Source organism: Dermochelys coriacea, chromosome 23 (assembly GCF_009764565.3).
Source record: "Dermochelys coriacea isolate rDerCor1 chromosome 23, rDerCor1.pri.v4, whole genome shotgun sequence".
Taxonomy (NCBI): Eukaryota; Metazoa; Chordata; order Testudines; family Dermochelyidae; genus Dermochelys; species Dermochelys coriacea.
In genome coordinates this window covers 12,129,265-12,149,110 of record NC_050090.1, presented here as the reverse complement: position 1 = coordinate 12,149,110, position 19,846 = coordinate 12,129,265, and the positions used below count along the sequence as shown (strand labels likewise).

Below are 19,846 nucleotides of genomic sequence, written 5' to 3'. Positions count from 1 at the left end.
GGGGGTGTAGGGTTTGGGGATGATTTTGGGGGGAAAGACGTTTCCACGCGGGCTCTTTCCTGGTTATATATCTGTTAGACGCTTGGTGGTGGCAGCAATAAAGTCCAAGGGAAAAAAGAAAATAGTTTTTACCTTGGGGAAGTTTTAACCTAAGCTGGTAAAAATAAGCTTAAGGGGTTTTCATGCAGGTCCCCACATCTGTACCCTAGAGTGGGGAAGGAACCTTGATACTTGCTAATAAATGTTAGCAAAGAGAGCACACCCAATCAGTCAGTGAATTCTCTTAAGCAAGAGAAGTCAGGGTTTGATCCTTCAGGAGAAGGAGGAAAGGAGAGACCTTAATTTTGCAAAAGAAAGCCACGCATTAACCCTAAAAGGCCCAAACCCTAACGGTATTGAGCCAAAGGTGTGGCAAGACAAACATGATTGTAGATGGATACTTGCAATGAATTTGTTGTTGTTGCTAATGGTAATTTTTGTAACTAATGTGTTGCTATTACCAAGAACTGTAAAAATATACAATGTGCCTAATCTTTTGAAAAAACCCTTGAACCACCGCCTCTACCCCAGGACTTCGGCAGCAGGGTTCCGGCGGGGATTTAAAGGGCCGGGGCAGTAGCGGTGGCTGGAGCTCCGGGGCTCTTTAAATCCCCGCCAGAGGCCCCCCCCACCCCAGGACTTGGGCAGCAGGGCTCAGGTGGGGATTTAAAGGGCCCCAGGAGGGTAGTGGGGGCTGGAGCTCCGGGGCCCTTTAAATCCCTGCCAGAGCTCCGCCACCACTACCCCAGAGTTGGCAACGGGCTTTGTTGCAAGGATAGGTTCCTGGGTTAGTGGTTCTGTTGTGTGGTTGCTGGTGAGTATTTGCTTCAGGTTGGGGGGCTGTCTGTAAGCGAGGACTGGCCTGTCTCCCAAGATCTGTGACAGTGATGTCCTTCAGGATAGGTCCTTCAGGATAGGTCCTTCAGGATAGGTTGTAGATCCTTGATGATGCTTTGGAGAGGTTTTAGTTGGGGGCTGAAGGTGATGGCTAGTGGGGTTCTGTTATTTTCTTTGTTGGGCCTGTCCTGTAGTAGGTGACTTCTGGGTACTCTTCTGGCTTACACCACACAACAGAACCACTAACCCAGGAACCTATCCTTGCAACAAAGCCCGTTGCCAACTCTGTCCACATATCTATTCAGGGGACACCATCATAGGGCCTAATCACATCAGCCACACTATCAGAGGCTCGTTCACCTGCGCATCTACCAATGTGATATATGCCATCATGTGCCAGCAATGCCCCTCTGCCATGTACATTGGTCAAACTGGACAGTCTCTACGTAAAAGAATAAACAGACACAAATCAGACGTCAAGAATTATAACATTAAAAAACCAGTCGGAGAACACATCAATCTCTCCGGTCACTCGATTACAGACCTGAGAGTGGCTATCCTTCAACAAAAAAACTTCAAAAACAGACTCCAACGAGAGACTGCTGAATTGAAATTAATTTGCAAACTGGATACAATTAACTTAGGCTTGAATAGAGACTGGGAGTGGATGTGTCATTACATAAAGTAAAACTATTTCCCCATGTTATTTCTCTCCCCCACCCCACTCCCCACTGTTCCTCAGACGTTCTTGTTAACTGCTGGAAATGGCCCACCTTGATTATCACCACAAAAGATTTTCCTCCTCCCCCCCCTTCCTGCTGGTAATAGCTCATCTTAAGTGATCACTCTCCTTACAGTGTGTATGATAAAACCCATTGTTTCATGTTCTCTTTGTGTGTATATAAATCTCCCCACTGTATTTTCCACCAAATGCATCCGATGAAGTGAGCTGTAGCTCACGAAAGCTTATGCTCAAATAAATTTGTTAGTCTCTAAGGTGCCACAAGTACTCCTTTTCTTTTTGCGAATACAGACCAACACGGCTGCTACTCTGAAACCTGTTATCAAACAGTGCGCTATCTGCAACTCTGATCAAAACTGTTGTTTGAAAAGGGCCACCTAGGCATCCAAAAACATTTCCCGGTGACTGAAAAAGAAAGTTTCCTAATTATACATTAAAATCAAACAAACAAAAAAATGGAGAGGTTTCTGACAGGGATTGGCTTCTGTGGAGTGAAAGTGTAGAATCACTCTTTTGTTTCCCTTGTAGATTATTCAGTTCAGATGCCATTTCTTGCAAATCGGTTTTGAAAAGTGACAACAGCTGGGAAGAGGAATAGTCATGGTGCAAATTGTAGGATAAATTGCCTGCTCATGAAGTCACTGATCATCACAAGCAATGTTATCTGAAATGGCAAGATCTAGAGGGAAGACTTGCCCAAGGAACTGATAAATTCACAGCTAGACAAAGAAATAGAAGCTAAAGCAAAGCATTGGAGGGATTTGCTTAACCGAATTCTGTCAATTACTTTGTTCCTGGGTGAGTGTGATATTTCCCTCTGGTGTTGTTTGGACCAGTGATCTGCTGGGTCACTCCAATCCTTGACTCTGGAAGCCAGCCTTTCTCTGCTCTGCTGTGAGAACCTCCACTCCCAGGCTGTTCATGCACAGCCTTTAGCATGTTAGGTGCTCCTAGCTACTTGCAACCGAATGATACTTGCCAATGTCTCTGGTCCCAGACACGATCCTAGGAACCTCCATCTTGCAGTGTCCAGTTATGCCCGCAGGATAAGCAAGGGTAGCACAAGTCCAGGCATGTCTGGAGGGCATTGCTGATGTGGCCTCATGCAGTTGAGTCATTGCATTGTAGCTCCCTTGCTGGACAATGACTGTTGATGGTGGTTTGACACCCTGCCTGCGTGTTGGTTACTTTCCTTGCTTTTGCCTCTGGGGAGCTAATATCTGGTTGATTCCCCAACTTACAGCATGTTTAAATGACCACCATACAACACAATTCTCATAACTTCATATGCATTAATGATACACATAGATGGAGAGAGAAATGACTTTCAGCAGATCATAACCTTTCCCTTGATACCTTACAAGGCATGCTTTATATGTGAGATCATGATTATATGAAAATGAGGAATATGGGTGTTACAGTATGCTCCCCCAAGATATAGAATGTCACAGAGAGGACATGCTTTCAGGGGAACTTCAAACACAATTGAAGACTGCCATCAGGGTAATTTTCTTGGAATTTTTGAATTGCTTGCCAAATACATGATCCTGAAGAACTGGATTGTAAGTAAAGTGAGGCAATCTCCAGATAATGGAAAACGACTTCAAGGTCATTATCTTTCTGCAGACAGTCAGAATGAGTTTATCCAGGCATGCAGCGCAGAAGTAGTTCAAGTAATATTATCGGAAAGATGACAATCTAAATATTTTGCTGTGCTTGTCAATGCTACCCCTGATTCTTCTCACACAGAGCAAATTACAATCATCCTAAAATACGTTTTATACAACAATACAGGTTTTTCTATCAAAGAGTTTCTGGAGTTTGTTGACTGCAACAAAAAAACTGGACAAAATATTGCTATCCTGATTATAACTGTATTGGAAAAACACAATATCCCATTTCTTGACTGCAGGGGTCAGGGGTATGACAAGGTTTGAATATGGCTGGCAAATATAATGGTGCTCAAGCCGTTATTGCTGAAATTAATCCTCACTAAATTTTCTGATTGTGGAGCTCATAGCTTAAATTTGTGTGGCTCAAATGCAGCGGAGTGCTGTGATGAGTGTAATCACATTTTTTGGGATCATACAAAAATTCTACAATTTTTTTTGCTCACAGCCCTAAATAGTGGGAGATATTACAAACAAAGATTAAATGTTCATTGCATAATCTGTCTCAGACTAGATGGTCAGCTCGTGTGGAAAGTGTTAAACCAATTGCAAAACATTTGCCACAAATAAAACATGCACTTATTGAGTGCGAGGAATTAAATCTGGCTTCTGAGTGCAAAACAGAGCTAAAAGGAATTCAGCACTACATACAGTCATTTAAATGTACTTTTCTGGCAACAATATGACTCAAAATATTGGTTGCCATATGTCATAAATATAAAGGGAACGGTAGCCACCTTTCTGTATACAGTGCTATAAAATCCCTCCTGGCCAGAGGCAAAACCCTTTCACCTGTAAAGGGTTAAGAAGCTAAAATAATCTCGCTGGCACCTGACCAAAATGACCAATGAGGAGACAAGATACTTTCAAATCTGGAGGGGGGGAACAAAAGGTTCGTCTGTCTATGTGGTGCTTTTGCTGGGAACAAATCAGGAATGCAGCCTTACAACTTCTGCTAGTTAGTAAGTAATCTAGCTAGAAAAGCGTTAGATTTCCTTTTGTTTAACGGCTGGTGAAATAAGCTGTGATGGATGGAATGTATATTCCTTAAAGAGTTACAAGGTAAGTGGAAAACTCTACTCTCGGAAGCCGGGAGTGTAGCAAAGCCATGTCAACAGACCTGCCAACTGAAACTAAAATCCCCGAGAAATGCACAAAAAAGATAAAGCTGTTTCACGATGAAACACCGGAAGTCCAACTGGAAGAAGAGAATGAAGAGAGAGATTTTAAAGTGAATGTTTTTTTACAAGCTTATTGACTGTGTAATCGGGTGGTTGACACACTGGGTTGTGATGGCCAGAGATATCAATAATTATTTTATATTTGGAATTCACCGATACTCAAATTGAAAACTTGTGTTCTGCTTTTTGCAGAGAATATGACAATGTATCCACAGACATCACTGATGAGGTGAAACACATGAAAGGAATTTATAAGGCAAACTTTGGAAGTGCACCTCTCAGACCACTAGAGCTGTTAAATAAAATTCAGGAGCTTACGTTGGAATGTCTTTTTCCTAATATCTCTGTAGTTCTGCAGATATTCTGCAGCATACCTGTCACTGTTTCTAAAGCCGAAAGATCTTTTAGCAAAATGAAACAAATCAAAAGTGTACGAAGATCAACAATCGGACAAGAAAGACTTAATGGTCTTGCTCTTCTTGCTATTGAGCAAGGTCTTGCCAGATCATTGAACTTTGAAATATAATCGATGATTTTGCTGCAAAAAAATCCCAAAGAGTTGCATTTTAGGACCCTTTCCACTTTCAGATATTATGATTTTTAAATCTTTTAAAATACTTATTTTATTATTGTATATTTTAACTTTGTCGTTCATATTCAGTTACATCTTGTATATCAGTTTTTTCCTTGTCTTTAGCTTAAACACTTAATCGTGATTCATGTGTAATTAGCCAACTTGATACTTTAAGTGTTTTCTTACTTTGTACTTTTTTAAATGTTTTATATATTATTTAATTTCATAGAATCATAGAAGATAAGGGTTGGAAGAGACCTCAGGAGGTCATCTAGGCCAACCCCCTGCTCAAAGCAGGACCAACCCCAATGAAATCATCCCAGCCAGGACTTTGTCAAGCCTGGCCTTAAAAACCTCTAAGGATGGAGACTCCATCACCTCCCTAGGGAACCCATTCCAGTGCTTCACCACCCTCCTAGTGAAATAGCTTTTCCTAATATCCAATCTAGACCTCCCCTAGTGCAACTTGAGACCATTGCTTCTTGTTCTGTCATCAGCCACAGCCAATCTCCATCCTCTTTGGAACCCCCCTTCAGGTAGTTGAAGGCTGCTATCAAATCCCCCATCACCCTTCTCTTCTGCAGACTAAATAACCCCAGTTCCCTCAGCCTTTCCTCATAAGTCATGTGCCCCAGCCCCCTAATCATTTCTTTACCCTCCACTGGACTCTTTCCAATTTTAATTCCATAATGTATTTATTTAATTTAAATATATAATTCAAAATAACAAAATCCTCAACTTATATTTAGGCTCACAATTTGTTTAATACTGGTGCTATAACTGGGGTAAGAGAAGTTAACTACATCAAGCAATGCCACAATTTATGTATAGTGGGTAAATTGTATATAGTGGGTTCTAATGTGTTATCAATAGTATAAAAAGTAGTGTCGTAAACCTCAGCCATCCCTTTCTAGGGGGCCCATTGACTGTTCTGCCCTGGGGCCCAGAATTGCTGTTGGCGGGCGTGCATAGCAGAACCCCGCCGAGCCAAGGCTTGGGCAGAGCTGCCTGCTGACCAAGGCACTGAGGGGTCACTGGGACTGCCACTGGTCTTCTACCCTGAGGAAATGGAGAACCCACATGGATCCAAGTACACCCCAAAGGGAGGGGAGGAAGTTGCCCAGGGGCAGCTGAACCCAGTCTGGCCGGGTTGCTGGGGTGGCAGTCTCCCCTCTCATGACAATCGTGTGGTCAGATGTTCTGTCCAAAACCTTCCAGACGCTGGTGTCAGTTCATGTTTCTGTGGTTGGCTGATGTCATTATTTCCCCTTAAATTCTTCCAGTTCTCCAAAACTTATCAGTTACCTAAGTTTATCTATGCCAAAGTTCATAGGCCTCATGCCAGCTGCTGAAGCCAATGTTTTACAGGATCCAAGCCTGTATATATACTGATGAATAAAATAAAGCAGAATATAATGCAAAGCAAAGATAAGCTGGAGTCCTGGGCTACAAAATTTATGACCAAGGAGTGAGGTGTGCAGGGTGTGCTCCCAAGCCAGCAGGGTGGGGAAGGTTCTGGCATCCAGGGAGCTCAGGTTTCAGGAAGCAGAGGGCTGATGATTTGCCAGGGGCATGGCAGAGGGCAAACCCTCTGGCAAGCAGGGAATCTCCTGGGGGGCGGCCAAGGGGAGGAGCCCCCAAGGGAGGCTGTATATATGGGGCTGGGGCTTCGGGACTGGGACAGTGGGAACAGGACAATGGCTTCACCTGCAGCTACGTGCGTCCTGGCCTGGGCCCTGGCACTGCTCTGCGAGGGGACCCAGGGTAAGGGAGGCAGGGGCTGTCTCGGGTTGGTGTGTGTTGGGATGTAGTGTGGTAGAGTGTGGGCTATGCATCAAGGTGTTGTGGAGCAATGTGGTGTTGTGTTATGTTGTGTAGTAAAGTACATGTTGTGGATCAGTGTGTTGTAATGGAGTGCATGTTCTGAAGTGGTGTGTTGTTGTGTAGTGCTGTAGAGTGCATGTTGTGGAGCAGTGTGCTGTTGTGTTGTGGAGCAGGCTGTTGTGTTGTGTAGTAGAATGCATGTTGTGTTGTGGATCAGTGTGTTCTTGTGCAGTGGAGTGCATGTTGTGTTCTGTAGTAGAATGCATGTTGCGGAGCGGTATGTTGTGTAGTGTAGTAGATCTGTGTTGTGGAGCAGTGCATGGTGGGTGTAGTAGATTGTGTGGCTCTGCAGCAGAGTGTTGGTCTGCAGTGTCGAAGAGTGTGCACTGAGGAGCAGTCTGTTGTGTAGCTGTGTGGTGTGAAGTGTAACAGACTATATTGTGACAGGTTTCAGAGTGGTAGCTGTGTTAGTCTGTATCAGCAGAAAGAATGAGGAGTACTTGTGGCACCTTAGAGACTAACAAATTTATTTGAGCATAAGCTTTAGTGGGCTAGAACCCACTTCATCAGATGCATGTAGTGGAAAATACAGTAGGAAGATATATATACAGAGAACATGAAAAAATGGAGATTGCCATACCCACTATAACAAGACCAATCGATTAAGGTGGACTATTATCAGCAGGAAGGGAAAAAAAACAAATGTTTGTAGTGATAATCAGAGTGGCCCGTTTCAAACAGTTGACAATAAGGTGTGAGTAACAGCAGGGGGAAAATTAGCATGGGGAAATAGTTTTTAGTTAGTGTAATGACTCATCCATTCCCAGGCTTTATTCAAGCCTAATTTAATGGTGTTTAATTTTGCAGATTAATTGCAGTTTTGCTGTTTCTCTTTGGAGTCTGTTTTGGATGTTTTTTTGTTGAAGAATTGCCACTTTTAGATCTGTAATTGAGTGTCCAGGGGGGTTGAAGTGTTCTCCGACTTATTTGTGCATGTTTTATAATTCTTGTCTGATTTGTGTCCATTTATTCTTTTTCTATATTGTGAAGCAGCGTGTTGTGCAGTAGAGCCATATGGTGCTGTTCAAGGGACTGTTTTGTTGTGCAGTGGAGTGTAATACAATCTGTGTTGTGGAGCAATGTGTTGTGTTGTGGAGTAGGTTGTTGTGTTATGTAGTACAGTACATGTTGTGAAGCAGTGTGTTGTGTTTAGTAAAGTACGTGTTGTGGAGCAGTGTGTTGTAGTGCAGTGCAGTGGAATGGTGTGTTGTGTAGTGGAGGAGAGTGCATGTTGTGGAGCAGTGTGCTGTTGTGTTGTGTAATAAAGTCTCTGTTGTGGAGCAGTGGGTTGTAGTGTAGTAGATTGTGTTGTTCTTCAGCAGCGTGTTGGTGTGCAGTGGTAGAACAGTGTGTGCCGAGGAGCAGTCTGTCGTTGTGTAGCTGTGTGACGTGAAGTGTAACAGACCATGTTGTGGAGCAGCATGTTGTGTTGTGGAGCCATATGGTGCTGTTCAGGGGACTGTTTTGTTGTGGAGTGTAATACACTGTGTGTTATGGAGCAGTGTGTTGTTGACTAGTATCGTGGTGTGGAGGTTGTGGCGTAGTGGATGCTGGGTGGCAGTGTGCATGTGTAGTGCAGTGGGTGCTGAGGGACGCGCTGTCATTGTATAGAGTAGCACAGTGTATTTTGTGAAGCAGTGTGAGACATACCAGCCTGGCAGGGGGCCAGAGATGGACAACAGGAGTCCTGGCTCCCAACCCCCACCTACTAGACCCCCCCTTCCCAAGCCGTGGCTAAAACCCAGGCTTCCTGACCCCCGGCCCAGGGCTCTCCCTGCTAGGAGGGGCCCCCTGGTGGCCGTCTCCCCCTTTTCTGATCTCTGCCCCTTGTTCATGGCCAGGTGCGGACACTGCCCCCTGCGTCTTCCCCTTCACCTACAAGGGCAAGGTCTACATGGCCTGCACAACCAAGGACAGCAGCCGGCCCTGGTGCGCCACCACCGCCAGCTACGACCGGGACAAGGCCTACAGGTTCTGCTCTGAGGAGGGTGAGCGCCCAAGGGTGGGACAGGGACAGGACGGTGGGACAGGGACAGGACGGGGGGACAGCTGGAGGACGGGATGGGAGGGAAGCCGGGGGATGGTACAGAGGCAGCCGGGGGGAAGGGATGGAGACGTGGGGCAGCCTGGGGTTGGGATGGGGATGGGGGGCACCATGGAGGAGCGTCATGTTCCCCGTTTGTGATCCCACACGCCTGGAGCTGGCAGGTCTGGCCCATGTCCAGGCGCTCGGCCACCATCTTCCTGGCACCTGCCCTAGCGATGTCTCCAGAGCTGGGCAGGGCAGAGCCACCCAGTTGGTCTGTCTATCTAGCCCCATATACCCTGCTCTGTCTGTCTGTCTGTCTAGTCCAATACAGCTCCGCCCATCTGTCTGTCTGACTATGGGTCAGACCCTTGCACGGTGGCAGCAGAGTCCCCATCTCTGGTGGTCCTTACTCTCCCCTCCAAGCTCTGCCCAGGGTGGGGTGAGGGGTCCGCACCCATCTGCGCTGCCCCCAGGGCATCCCACTCCCTGACGGTCCCTGCCTGTGTCTCCCCCCAGCCTACGGCGGGAATGCAGGTGGCCAGCCCTGCTTCTTCCCCTTCGTGGACCAGGGCCGCACCTTCCACACCTGCACCACGGAGCGGAGCCAAGGGGCTCTGCCCTGGTGTGCCACCACAGCTAACTATGACACGGACCAGCGCTGGAGCTACTGTCCTGACACAAGTACGGTGCCTCTGGGGGCTCCCCAGCCAGGGGGCATGGGTAGGGAATACGGCCACACCCAACATCCCCCTACTCACCCAGCCCTGCTGGTGCCCTTCACTCCTGACCCACAGCCCCTTCTAGCCTAGCCCTGAGCTTCCCTCCAACACAGCTCTGCCAGTGCCCCATAACCTACTCCCCCATTCCCTGCACTATCCCACAGTGGTTGGGGGACATTGACCAGGCTGCTGGGGGGCTTGGGGAGGTGAGGGGTTTTATTTACCTGGAAACAGGCTCAACTTGGGGCAATTCTGGTTTGAGTGTGAGCCACATTACCCAGCCTGCTCTCTGTCTCCCCTGTCCCATCTCTCCCAGTGCTTGGTGGGAACTCGGAAGGCCCCTGCACATTTCCGTTCATCTACAAAGGCAGGAAGTACACGGCTTGCACCATGGATGACAGCAAGCGGCCCTGGTGTGCCACCACGAGGACCTACGAAGCGGACCGTAAATGGAGGTACTGCGGCACGGCAGGTACGTAGGGCCAGGAGAGGCTTAAGGGGTGGGTTTGCTTTGCAGCTGGTATGTACACTGACTATGGGGGCAAGAGGCAGCATGGCCCAGTGGAGAGAACACAGGAGAGGGAATCAGGACACATGGGTTCCATTCCTGGTTTTGGCTGTGTGTCTAGGCAGCATCCGGCATGACAGGGCCTAATCTCAGTGGCTGTGTGTCTGGGCAATGCTCTATTCTACTCCAGGGGTTTTTACTGTCTCCATTACTGTGGTATCTGAACGGTCAAACAAAATGAGTGGGCAAGAAACATTCATTTGTATATAGGTCCTGTAGGAACAAGGAACATCTCAGTACCCATATTGAACCAAACCAAACCAAACCAAAATTTTGCCTAGTGCTGCCGATCGACACCTTGGATCTTCTTCCAAGGTGTCAAAAAGCCTAGAAATATTTTTGGGAATTCAACATTTTTCCCCTCGAAAATATACATGAACTCAAAAGCCAAACTCTCTTGCAGTTGAAAAGTTTTGTTTTGAAACTTTCTGTTTCCATTTCAACCTTTTTTTTTCTTTTTTACATTTTTTTTACTCTAATTAGCTTAAATTTCTGTAACCCTTCAGCCAGTCAGAGCTGGCAGCAACAAGAGCAGGGTTCAGTATCTAGGGGTTCCTTTTCAACAATATAACACAGAACCAGCCCGAGCCCCAACCCAGTGACCTGGGACAATTACACAACACCTCCTGGGCGCCTCTAAGAGGCAATACTTCCCCACTTGCAAGCACAGGGTCTGAGTGTAGAATAGAAACTTTTAATAAAAGGAAGGAATTAACTCTGCATTAATTTGGGAAAACGCCACAAACAGGGTTCATAAACATAAGCCATGAGCAAAAGACCCACCCCAAGTAAGTTGAGCGTGTCCGTTTCCCCTCAGGGTCTTAAGTCCAGCAACCAAAAGTTCCTTTAACATGCCCTTCCCTTCTCTGCACCCCACTCACAGTTGTTGTCCTTGGTCAGTGCAGACCTAGAGTTCAGAGGCACATCTGCAGAGTTCACCTCCCACCGTGGGTGCAGGGAGGGTGGGTAAGGAGGCACCTTACTCACTCCACTGCTCAGGCACTCACTTGCCACCCCTCTCTGCAGGGCTCTGCTCTGACCCTCTCCACCAGCTGCCCTGCTGGCCACTCACTAAGATGTCTTCAGGGCCCACCACTTAATACAGCTCTCAGTGATTTCAGCTGTTAGTGGGGAAACCTCACTGCTCGTGCACACAGGTTAATCTCTTGCATCAGATGCGCTGTCCCAAAGCAGGTCTAATACTTAGACCTAGATATCAGTGATTTCAGCTTTGCAGCATGTAACAAGACTCTCAGTTGAGTTTAAATTATTACACAATGGAGAAAGGAAGAATCAGAGTGTCTGGGGCCCTTGGGCACAACCCACACCACCACCCATAAACATCTGTACCCACCCTCTCTCAGTTCACTAGGCTTTGGAACCCATGTCCCCTGCCTGGTGAGTGCCATTCAGTTGAGGGTGGGTCCCTCTATCGGGATATGCCAAGTACAGTTCTGCTGCCCATGATTCACACAACAAGAATAGCAACCCTTTATTACTCCTGCCACAATAACAAGGAGACTGGGGATCCCACACCAGCCAAAAGTGACCGTTTGGGCAAGCAATCCCATCATGCTGAGCACCTAGGCAGGGTGGGTGTATCCACGCAAGTGAGATCAGGTTCTGAAATCCTCTTCCACAGCTCATCAGTAGATGTCAGGGGAGAGCTCATTCAGACTGCTTACATTTCAAAACGAAAAGGTGCTTCCAACCGGGAACCCAGATTTTTTCCCCCCCATTTCGAACACGCCTAAACGTTTCCATGCTTTTTTCCCTCCTACATTTTTTTCAAGTCAGAAAATGCGTCAAAACCAGCAACTTTCACCAAAACGCTCAAACACTTTTGATTCCCATGGATGGGCATTTTTTCAACTTAAAAAAAATAGTTTTGTTGGGAAAATTCACACCCAGTTCTCCTAGCAAATCGCCCACCCTGTGTCCTGCCTTCTGCCCTGTTTTTAACCCTTTCCTCCCTTGCCTCTTTCTCCACCAGCGGCAGGGGGAAATTCAGACAGCTCCCCTTGCGTTTTCCCCTTCATCTATAAGGGCAACACCTACCACAGCTGTACGGCACTCGATGACCAGATGGGAAGGCCCTGGTGTGCTACCACTCCCAACTATGACAAAGACCATCTCTGGCGCTTCTGCTTGAGCAAGGGTGAGTCCCGGTCACGACCAGAGCGCTCTGTGTCAGCACAGAAGTAATGGGTTTGTGGAGGATGTTTCGGTACGTGGAGCTCTAGCATAGTTAGTGCTGTCACCCAGTCTTGCGGGCCAAATGTGCTCGCTGGAGGAGCTGCGTGCCACAAATGGCTTCCCCTGTGCAGCCAGATTGCCTGGCATGTCCTTGTGATGAGGCCATCGGATATGGGATGCCAGGCTAGATGGGCCCCTGGGATGATCCCGTGCTCCTAGACACAATGCCATTCACCCACTGTAAAAAATTATCTTTGGCTTTTGCTGCAGCAGTGAGATGAGACACCCCCACCCCAGCTTTTCTTTCTTCCTAAGAAAACAGCCATGACGGTTGCTCTCTTTGGCGTTCCTGCTGTTCATTCTACTTTGCTCATTGCCTTTTCAGCCTACGGGGGGAACTCCAATGGTCATCGCTGCACATTTCCTTTCATCTACAAAAAACAGCTATTTTACAGCTGCACCAACGCTGGAGACAAGATGGGAAATTTCTGGTGTGCCATAACTCACAACTACGACCAGGATAAGCTGTGGAGCTATTGCCCTGATACCAGTAATGTATCCAGTCTCTTCGTATGTTCCCTTTGGGGCAGATCTGACTCTGGCTTTTCCCATACAGCTGGGCAAATAACTAATTTGTGGTTTGCTGGTGATTCTGAAAAATCGGGGTGGGGGGAGGAGCTTGTCATGGGTTGCCGTGAAAATGAATTTTTTGAAATTGCCTTTGAATCAAAAAATCGGGGGGAAAAATCATTTCAGGTGGATCATGAAAGTTAATTTTTTTAAAAATTGTCATGGCATTGCAAAGTCAGAAAAATGGTTTCGAATGCATTCCTAAAATGACATGTCTGAAATTTTCAGTGAGTCAAAAAATTAGAAAAACATTTGTCTCAGGTTGTCCAGTAAATGAAATATTTCACAGTTTTTAATTAATCAAAAAAATCGGGGGACAATGTGTTTTGGGAGGATCCCGGAAACAAACTTGTTCGAAATTTCCATCATTTGTAAGATCGGGGAAAAAAACATTTTGGGTGGATACTGGAATTGAAATTTTCTTTGACAATTTTTGTGAATTAAAAAATCAGGAAACAAAATTGATTTGGGTGGATCCCAAAAACTATTTGTTTTAAATTTTCATTGAACTGAAAATGTAAGGAAAAAAATCCCCTTGGGTTGAATGAAACATTTCATTTCAATTTTGAGCATTTAAAAAACTTTCTAAATGTTGGTTTTAATAAAATAGAAGGAGATTTTGAAAGCAGAAGTTGTTTCAAAGTGAAGAATCGACTTTTTCTGACTTTTTGGTCATTTTTCCGACCCGAACAATCCCACAAAACTGACACAAATTCACAATACATTTTGGCTTCGCTGAATCCGTACTTTTCACCAAAAACAGTTCATCTGAAAAGTTTCATCCACCTCTATTTACCAAGTTGTTCAGGGACCTCCAGATCTCCTGAATAATCTCATCATATCTCTGCTGTGCCCCTGAGACAATGAGAAGTTGTGACATTTGGATGCCAATGGGAGTTAGGCAGTGGGTGTCTATCTGATTGGTGGGTGGGATAGTGGCTTACAACACGCCCCTCCCAGCAGCTGAAGGAGCCTCTAAGGATTCTTTCAGGAAAGATTCAAGGCCAGAGTCTAGGAGGAGCCACAGAATCAGATCCAGAACCGATGGAGGGTCCGACCTTAGTGGGATTTGGAAATCCAGGTTCCTGTCCCAGCCCAGTGTTGGCTTTCCTGGAAGATGCTTTATCCATGACGATGTCTTCAAATCCAGACTGGATGCTGTTCTAGAAGATACTTAAGTAAAACCCAAGTTATTGGGCTCAACACAGAGAGGACCGGGGGACACTCACTGGCCTGTGTTCTACATGACTTCAGACTAGATGATCCCAGTGGTCCCATCTGGCCTTGGGATCTATGAAAGCCTACCTGAGATTTCTTTGCTGTTGGTGATGGGTGGCCGGATCATAGTGGGATGTGGGAGCTGTTAGTCCGTAAGCAGGTGGGCATGTTGGCAGTGTCTATAACCACCTCCCTTTGCCTCCCTAGTCCTGGGTGGGAACACGGCAGGAAAGAGCTGTGCGTTCCCCTTCTTCTACAACAAACAAATGTACCACACCTGCACTAGTGACGGGGAGAGCTTGGGGAAACTGTGGTGCAGCACCACCAGGAATTACGAGGTGGACAAGAAGTGGACTTACTGCTCCACGCCAGGTAAGGCAGGGGGCGGAGGAAGCTGAGCCTTGCAGTTAAAGTGTTCGGCTCACCGAGAACTGGTTCAGTTCTGTCATAGAGTCCTTGGGTGAGTCAATTAGAAACTGGTTGTTTGTTTTTTTGGTCCCCATCCCCCACCCCTTCGGAAAAGCTGAGCAAGCTGAAATTCCTGGGGAGCAGTTCTTAAAATCATCCCCCAAATCACCCTAGAGTGGAGGGGCTCCTTCTATTGGCTGTTTAGATTGGCAGCGCTTTGAGACAAGGACTTTCGGTCTCTGTCTGTCTGGGCAGAGCCTGGCACAACCCCGATCTTGGTGACTCTGTGTTTGGGCAGCACCCGATGTGACGGGGCCCCAATCTCAGTGACTGTGTGTCTGAGCAGCACCTGGCACAACAGGGCCCTGATCTCGGTGACTCTGTGTTCGGGCAGTGCTTGGTGCAACAGGGCTCTGATCTTGGTGACTCTGTGTCTAGGCAGCACCCAGCATGACGGGGCCCCGATCTCAGTGATTCTGTGTCTGGGTGGCACTCAGTGCCCCGATCTCAGCAAAAGGGGCCCCAGATCTCACACTAGTATCTAGAGGCCTTGACTAATACATGTAATAACCACAGAGGATGTACCCCTAAAACACATCTCAGGTATGGCTGTGTCTAACCACCTGTGCATATATAAGATGGCTAAATGAACTTCCCATGGACCCACAAACCACCTAACACATTTTTCATATGCAACCCCCAACAGCACAGACATTTTTTGCCTGTCCCCTTGGCATCTTTGGCTCGTTAGCCCCATGTTGCAGAAGGGGGGAAACAGAGGCATGGAGCTGGGCCATGCCTTCTGAAAGGTCACCCAGCAGAGCCAGGTATAGCACCCTAGTCGCTCATTGCTCAGCCTGGCACCCCTGTCCATGGGGCCACGCTCTCTCCCCTAGCCTAAAGCTGCCTGGGGAACTATCTAACAAAATGTTTGCTTGTGGTCTGATGCCACCTGCATTTGCTATGTGTTACCCGTGATTCTGGTCACAGTGCTCACCCGCTGTCGGTGTGTTTGGTCTTCAGACTATGACAAGCCCTGTGTCTTTCCCTTCATCTACAAGAAGTTTAAATTCCACACCTGCACCAACCTGGAGGAGTCCAACGGGAAGTTCTGGTGTTCCAGCACAAACAACTATGACCGGGACCATCAGTGGAGCTACTGCCCTGCCTGAGACAGGTAGGACAGGGCAATGGGATGGTTTCTGTTTATAGCATCCCCATCTGGACTAGGGGTGTGTGTGACAGTTTCGGTCACAGAGATCCCCTTGGACTGTCACCTGATGTGCTGAAATTACCTCTGAGCCAGTTTTCCCTGCCAACTTGGAACTACGAGAACCCTGCCTTGGTGAGCCAGACATGCTAGCCGGCTGCAACACAGACTCAGGGTCTGGGCCATACCCACAAAGGTGCAGACTTAAATGAAAACAGCTCAGCATGTACTTGTCTCCAGCACCCAGACACCCAGCTCCCAATGGGATCCAAACCGCAAATAAATCCATTTTACTCTGTATAAAGCTTATACAGGGTAAATTCATAAATTGTTCGCCCTCTATATCACTGGTAGAGAGATATGCAGAGCTATTTGCTCCCCCAGGTATTAATTACTTACGCTGGGTTTATTAATGAACAAAAATGATTGTATTAAGTATAAAAAGTAGGATTTAGGTGGTTTCAAGTTATAACAGACAGAACAAAGTAAGTCATCAAGCAAAATAAAGCAAAAACATGCAACTCTAAGCCTAATATATTAAGAAACTGATTGCAGGTAATATCTCACTCTCAGAGATGTTCCAATAAGCTTCTTTCACAGACTAGACTCCTTCCTAGTCTGGGCCCAATCCTTTCTCCTGGTACAGTCTTTGTTAGTTCCAGAAGACATCTCAGGTGGTAAGCAGGGGTCTTCTCATGACTGGCAGCCTCTTTTGTCCTCCTCCACCCCCTTTTATAGCTTTGGCACAAGGTGGGAATCTTTTGTCTCTCAGGATCCCCACCCCTCCTTCTAAATGGAAAAGTACCAGATTTAAGATGGATTTCATTATCAGGTGACATGGTCACATGTCACTGTAAGACCCCTAGTCTCCATTCCCCATGGGCTGGCCCACACATACACAGGAAGGCTTTCAAGTAACTTAGGCCATTTACAACTGATTGTTTCTGGAGCACCTTTAATGGCCTCCACTTAATATGTTTACATCAGTGATACAAGTTTATATCTTATTCTCCTAACTCCAGATATAGAAATAATACATGCAAACAAATAGGATGAACACACTTAGTAGATTACAAGCTTTCTAAAGACATCATACAAGGGGTATTTAGCATAAAGCATATTCCAGTTATGTCATATTCGTAAGCATATTTCCATAAAGCATGTGGAGTGCAACGTCATATTGTGATCCTCCTTCCCTTGTCTATTTACACTGGGAACTTTCCCAGGCAGGGACCATCTGCAGCACCCGGTTCAAGGGGCCCCCAATCTCGGTGACTCTGTGATTGGGCAGTGCCTGGCGCAAGAGGGCCCCAATCTGGTGATTCTGTGTCCATCCATCTTTCATCACATGCATCCTCCATCCATCCCCATACACACCCATCCATACATTCCCATATGCATCCATCCATCTACTCATACATCTCTATCCACAGTCACCCATCCGACATACACATCCACCAACCACCCAACTATGGAATCATAGTGACATAGGGCTGGAAGGGACCTGAAGAGCCCAGCTCCTGCCCCCCATGCTGAGGCAGGACCAATATACCTAAACCATCCCTGACAGGTATTTGACCAACCTCCAATGACGAGGATGCCACAACTTCCCCTAAGTAACCTGCTCCAGAGCAGAACTATCCGTAGAGCTAGCAAGTTTTTTCCAGTATCTAACCTAACTGCAAACTCAGCCAATTCCTCCTTGTCTTTCCCTCGGTAGCCATGGAGAACAATTGTTCTCCATCCTCTTTCTAGCAACCTTTGGCATATTTGAAGACTGTTATCAGGTTCCCCATTCAGCCTTCTCTTCTCAAGACTCAACCTGCCCAATTTTTTCAACCTCCCCTCCTAGGTCAGGTTTTCTAAACATCTGATCATTTTGGTCATTCTTCTCTGGACTCTCTCCAATTTGCCCACATCTTTCTTCAAATGCAGTACCCGAAACTAGACACTGTCCTCCAGCTGAGACCTCACCAGTGCCAACTACAGCAGGACAATGACCTCCCATGTCTGACATATGATGCTCCCATTAATATACCTCAGAATTATATTTGCCTTTTTCACAACCTCACCATGCTGTCAACTCATACTCAATTTGTGATCCACCCTAACCCCTAGATCCTTTTCTGCCGTCCCGTTGCCAAGCTAATGAAGTGGTGTTGAAGGTCTGTCCTTCTATCCTTTTCAGGTGACAGCCCCAGAGCCTCCCAGGGAGGAGACAGAATGATGAAATTCAAAATTAAATGAAAGGAATGACCCCGCTCTGGACACCTCTGCTCTCCCAACAAAGATCGCTTCTGATCAACAGATGCCGGTGGTATAATCAGCCTTGAATCCAAATCCAAATGTTCTCATTTCTCTAGTTGATTTTAGTAAATTCAAATAAAGCAACTTTTGAAACACAGTGTCTGCGAGTTCTGTGTCCAGGCAGAAGGCAATCAATGACGTATCCATTTCCCTGGGATGAGGATGACAGTGCGATGGCTTTTGCTTCTGATGCATATTGGGCATTTCCCAGTGAACATGGCTTATTGGAAGGGTTATAAATCCTCATGCTTCAGGGTTGAAGGTGATCACTTTTAGTGGTCAGTGTGACATTGCACTCCATATGATTTTATGGAAATATGCTAATGAGTGTGAATGTAATGTAACTGGAATATGCTGCATGCAAAAGGTCTCTTGTAAAGTATCATTACAAAGCTTATAATCTACTGAGTGTGGTCATCCTATTTGTATGAATATCATTCTTGTATCTGAAACTAGAAGTATGAAATGGTTTCAGAGTAGCAGCCGTGTTAGTCTGTATTCGCAAAAAGAAAAGGAGTACTTGTGGCACCTTAGAGACTAACAAATTTATTAGAGCATAAGCTTTCGTGAGCTACAGCTCACTTCATCGGATGCATTTGGTGGAAAAAACAGAGGAGAGATTTATATACACACACACACAGAACATGAAACAATGGGTTTATCATACACACTGTAAGGAGAGTGATCACTTAAGATAAGCCATCACCAACAGCAGGGGGGGGAAGGAGGAAAACCTTTCATGGTGACAAGCAGGTAGGCTAATTCCAGCAGTTAACAAGAATATCAGAGGAACAGTGGGGGGTGGGGTGGGAGGGAGAAATACCATGGGGAAATAGTTTTACTTTGTGTAATGACTCATCCATTCCCAGTCTCTATTCAAGCCTAAGTTAATTGTATCCAGTTTGCAAATTAATTCCAATTCAGCAGTCTCTCGTTGGAGTCTGTTTTTGAAGCTTTTTTGTTGAAGTATAGCCACTCTTAGGTCTGTGATCGAGTGACCAGAGAGATTGAAGTGTTCTCCAACTGGTTTTTGAATGTTATAATTCTTGACGTCTGATTTGTGTCCATTCATTCTTTTACGTAGAGACTGTCCAGTTTGGCCAATGTACATGGCAGAGGGGCATTGCTGGCACATGATGGCATATATCACATTGGTAGATGCACAGGTGAACGAGCCTCTGATGGTGTGGCTGATGTGATTAGGCCCTATGATGGTATCCCCTGAATAGATATGTGGACAGAGTTGGCAACGGGCTTTGTTGCAAGGATAGGTTCCTGGGTTAGTGGTTCTGTTGTGTGGTGTGTGGTTGCTGGTGAGTATTTGCTTCAGATTGGGGGGCTGTCTGTAAGCAAGGACTGGTCTGTCTCCCAAGATCTGAGAGAGCGATGGCTCGTCCTTCAGGATAGGTTGTAGATCCTTGATGATGCGTTGGAGGGGTTTTAGTTGGGGGCTGAAGGTGATGGCTAGTGGCGTTCTGTTGTTTTCTTTGTTGGGCCTGTCCTGTAGTAGGTGACTTCTGGGTACTCTTCTGGCTCTGTCAATCTGTTTCTTCACTTCAGCAGGTGGGTACTGTAGTTGTAGGAATGCATGATAGAGATCTTGTAGGTGTTTGTCTCTGTCTGAGGGGTTGGAG

The 19,846-nt window shown here is 46.3% G+C and overlaps 1 protein-coding gene across 1 annotated transcript; it reads left to right on the top strand.

Moving 5' to 3' along the window:
- Positions 1-6,687: 6,687 nt before the first annotated feature.
- Positions 6,688-18,305, top strand: LOC119846909 (epididymal sperm-binding protein 1-like). The gene is made up of 9 exons (XM_038381144.2): positions 6,688-6,807; positions 8,769-8,915; positions 9,473-9,637; positions 9,992-10,147; positions 12,237-12,401; positions 12,825-12,989; positions 14,495-14,659; positions 15,719-15,872; positions 18,094-18,305. Exons 1-8 carry the CDS (start codon positions 6,699-6,701, stop codon positions 15,865-15,867), a joined length of 1,221 nt encoding a protein of 406 aa, XP_038237072.2. The 5' UTR covers positions 6,688-6,698; the 3' UTR covers positions 15,868-15,872; positions 18,094-18,305.
- Positions 18,306-19,846: the final 1,541 nt, after the last annotated feature.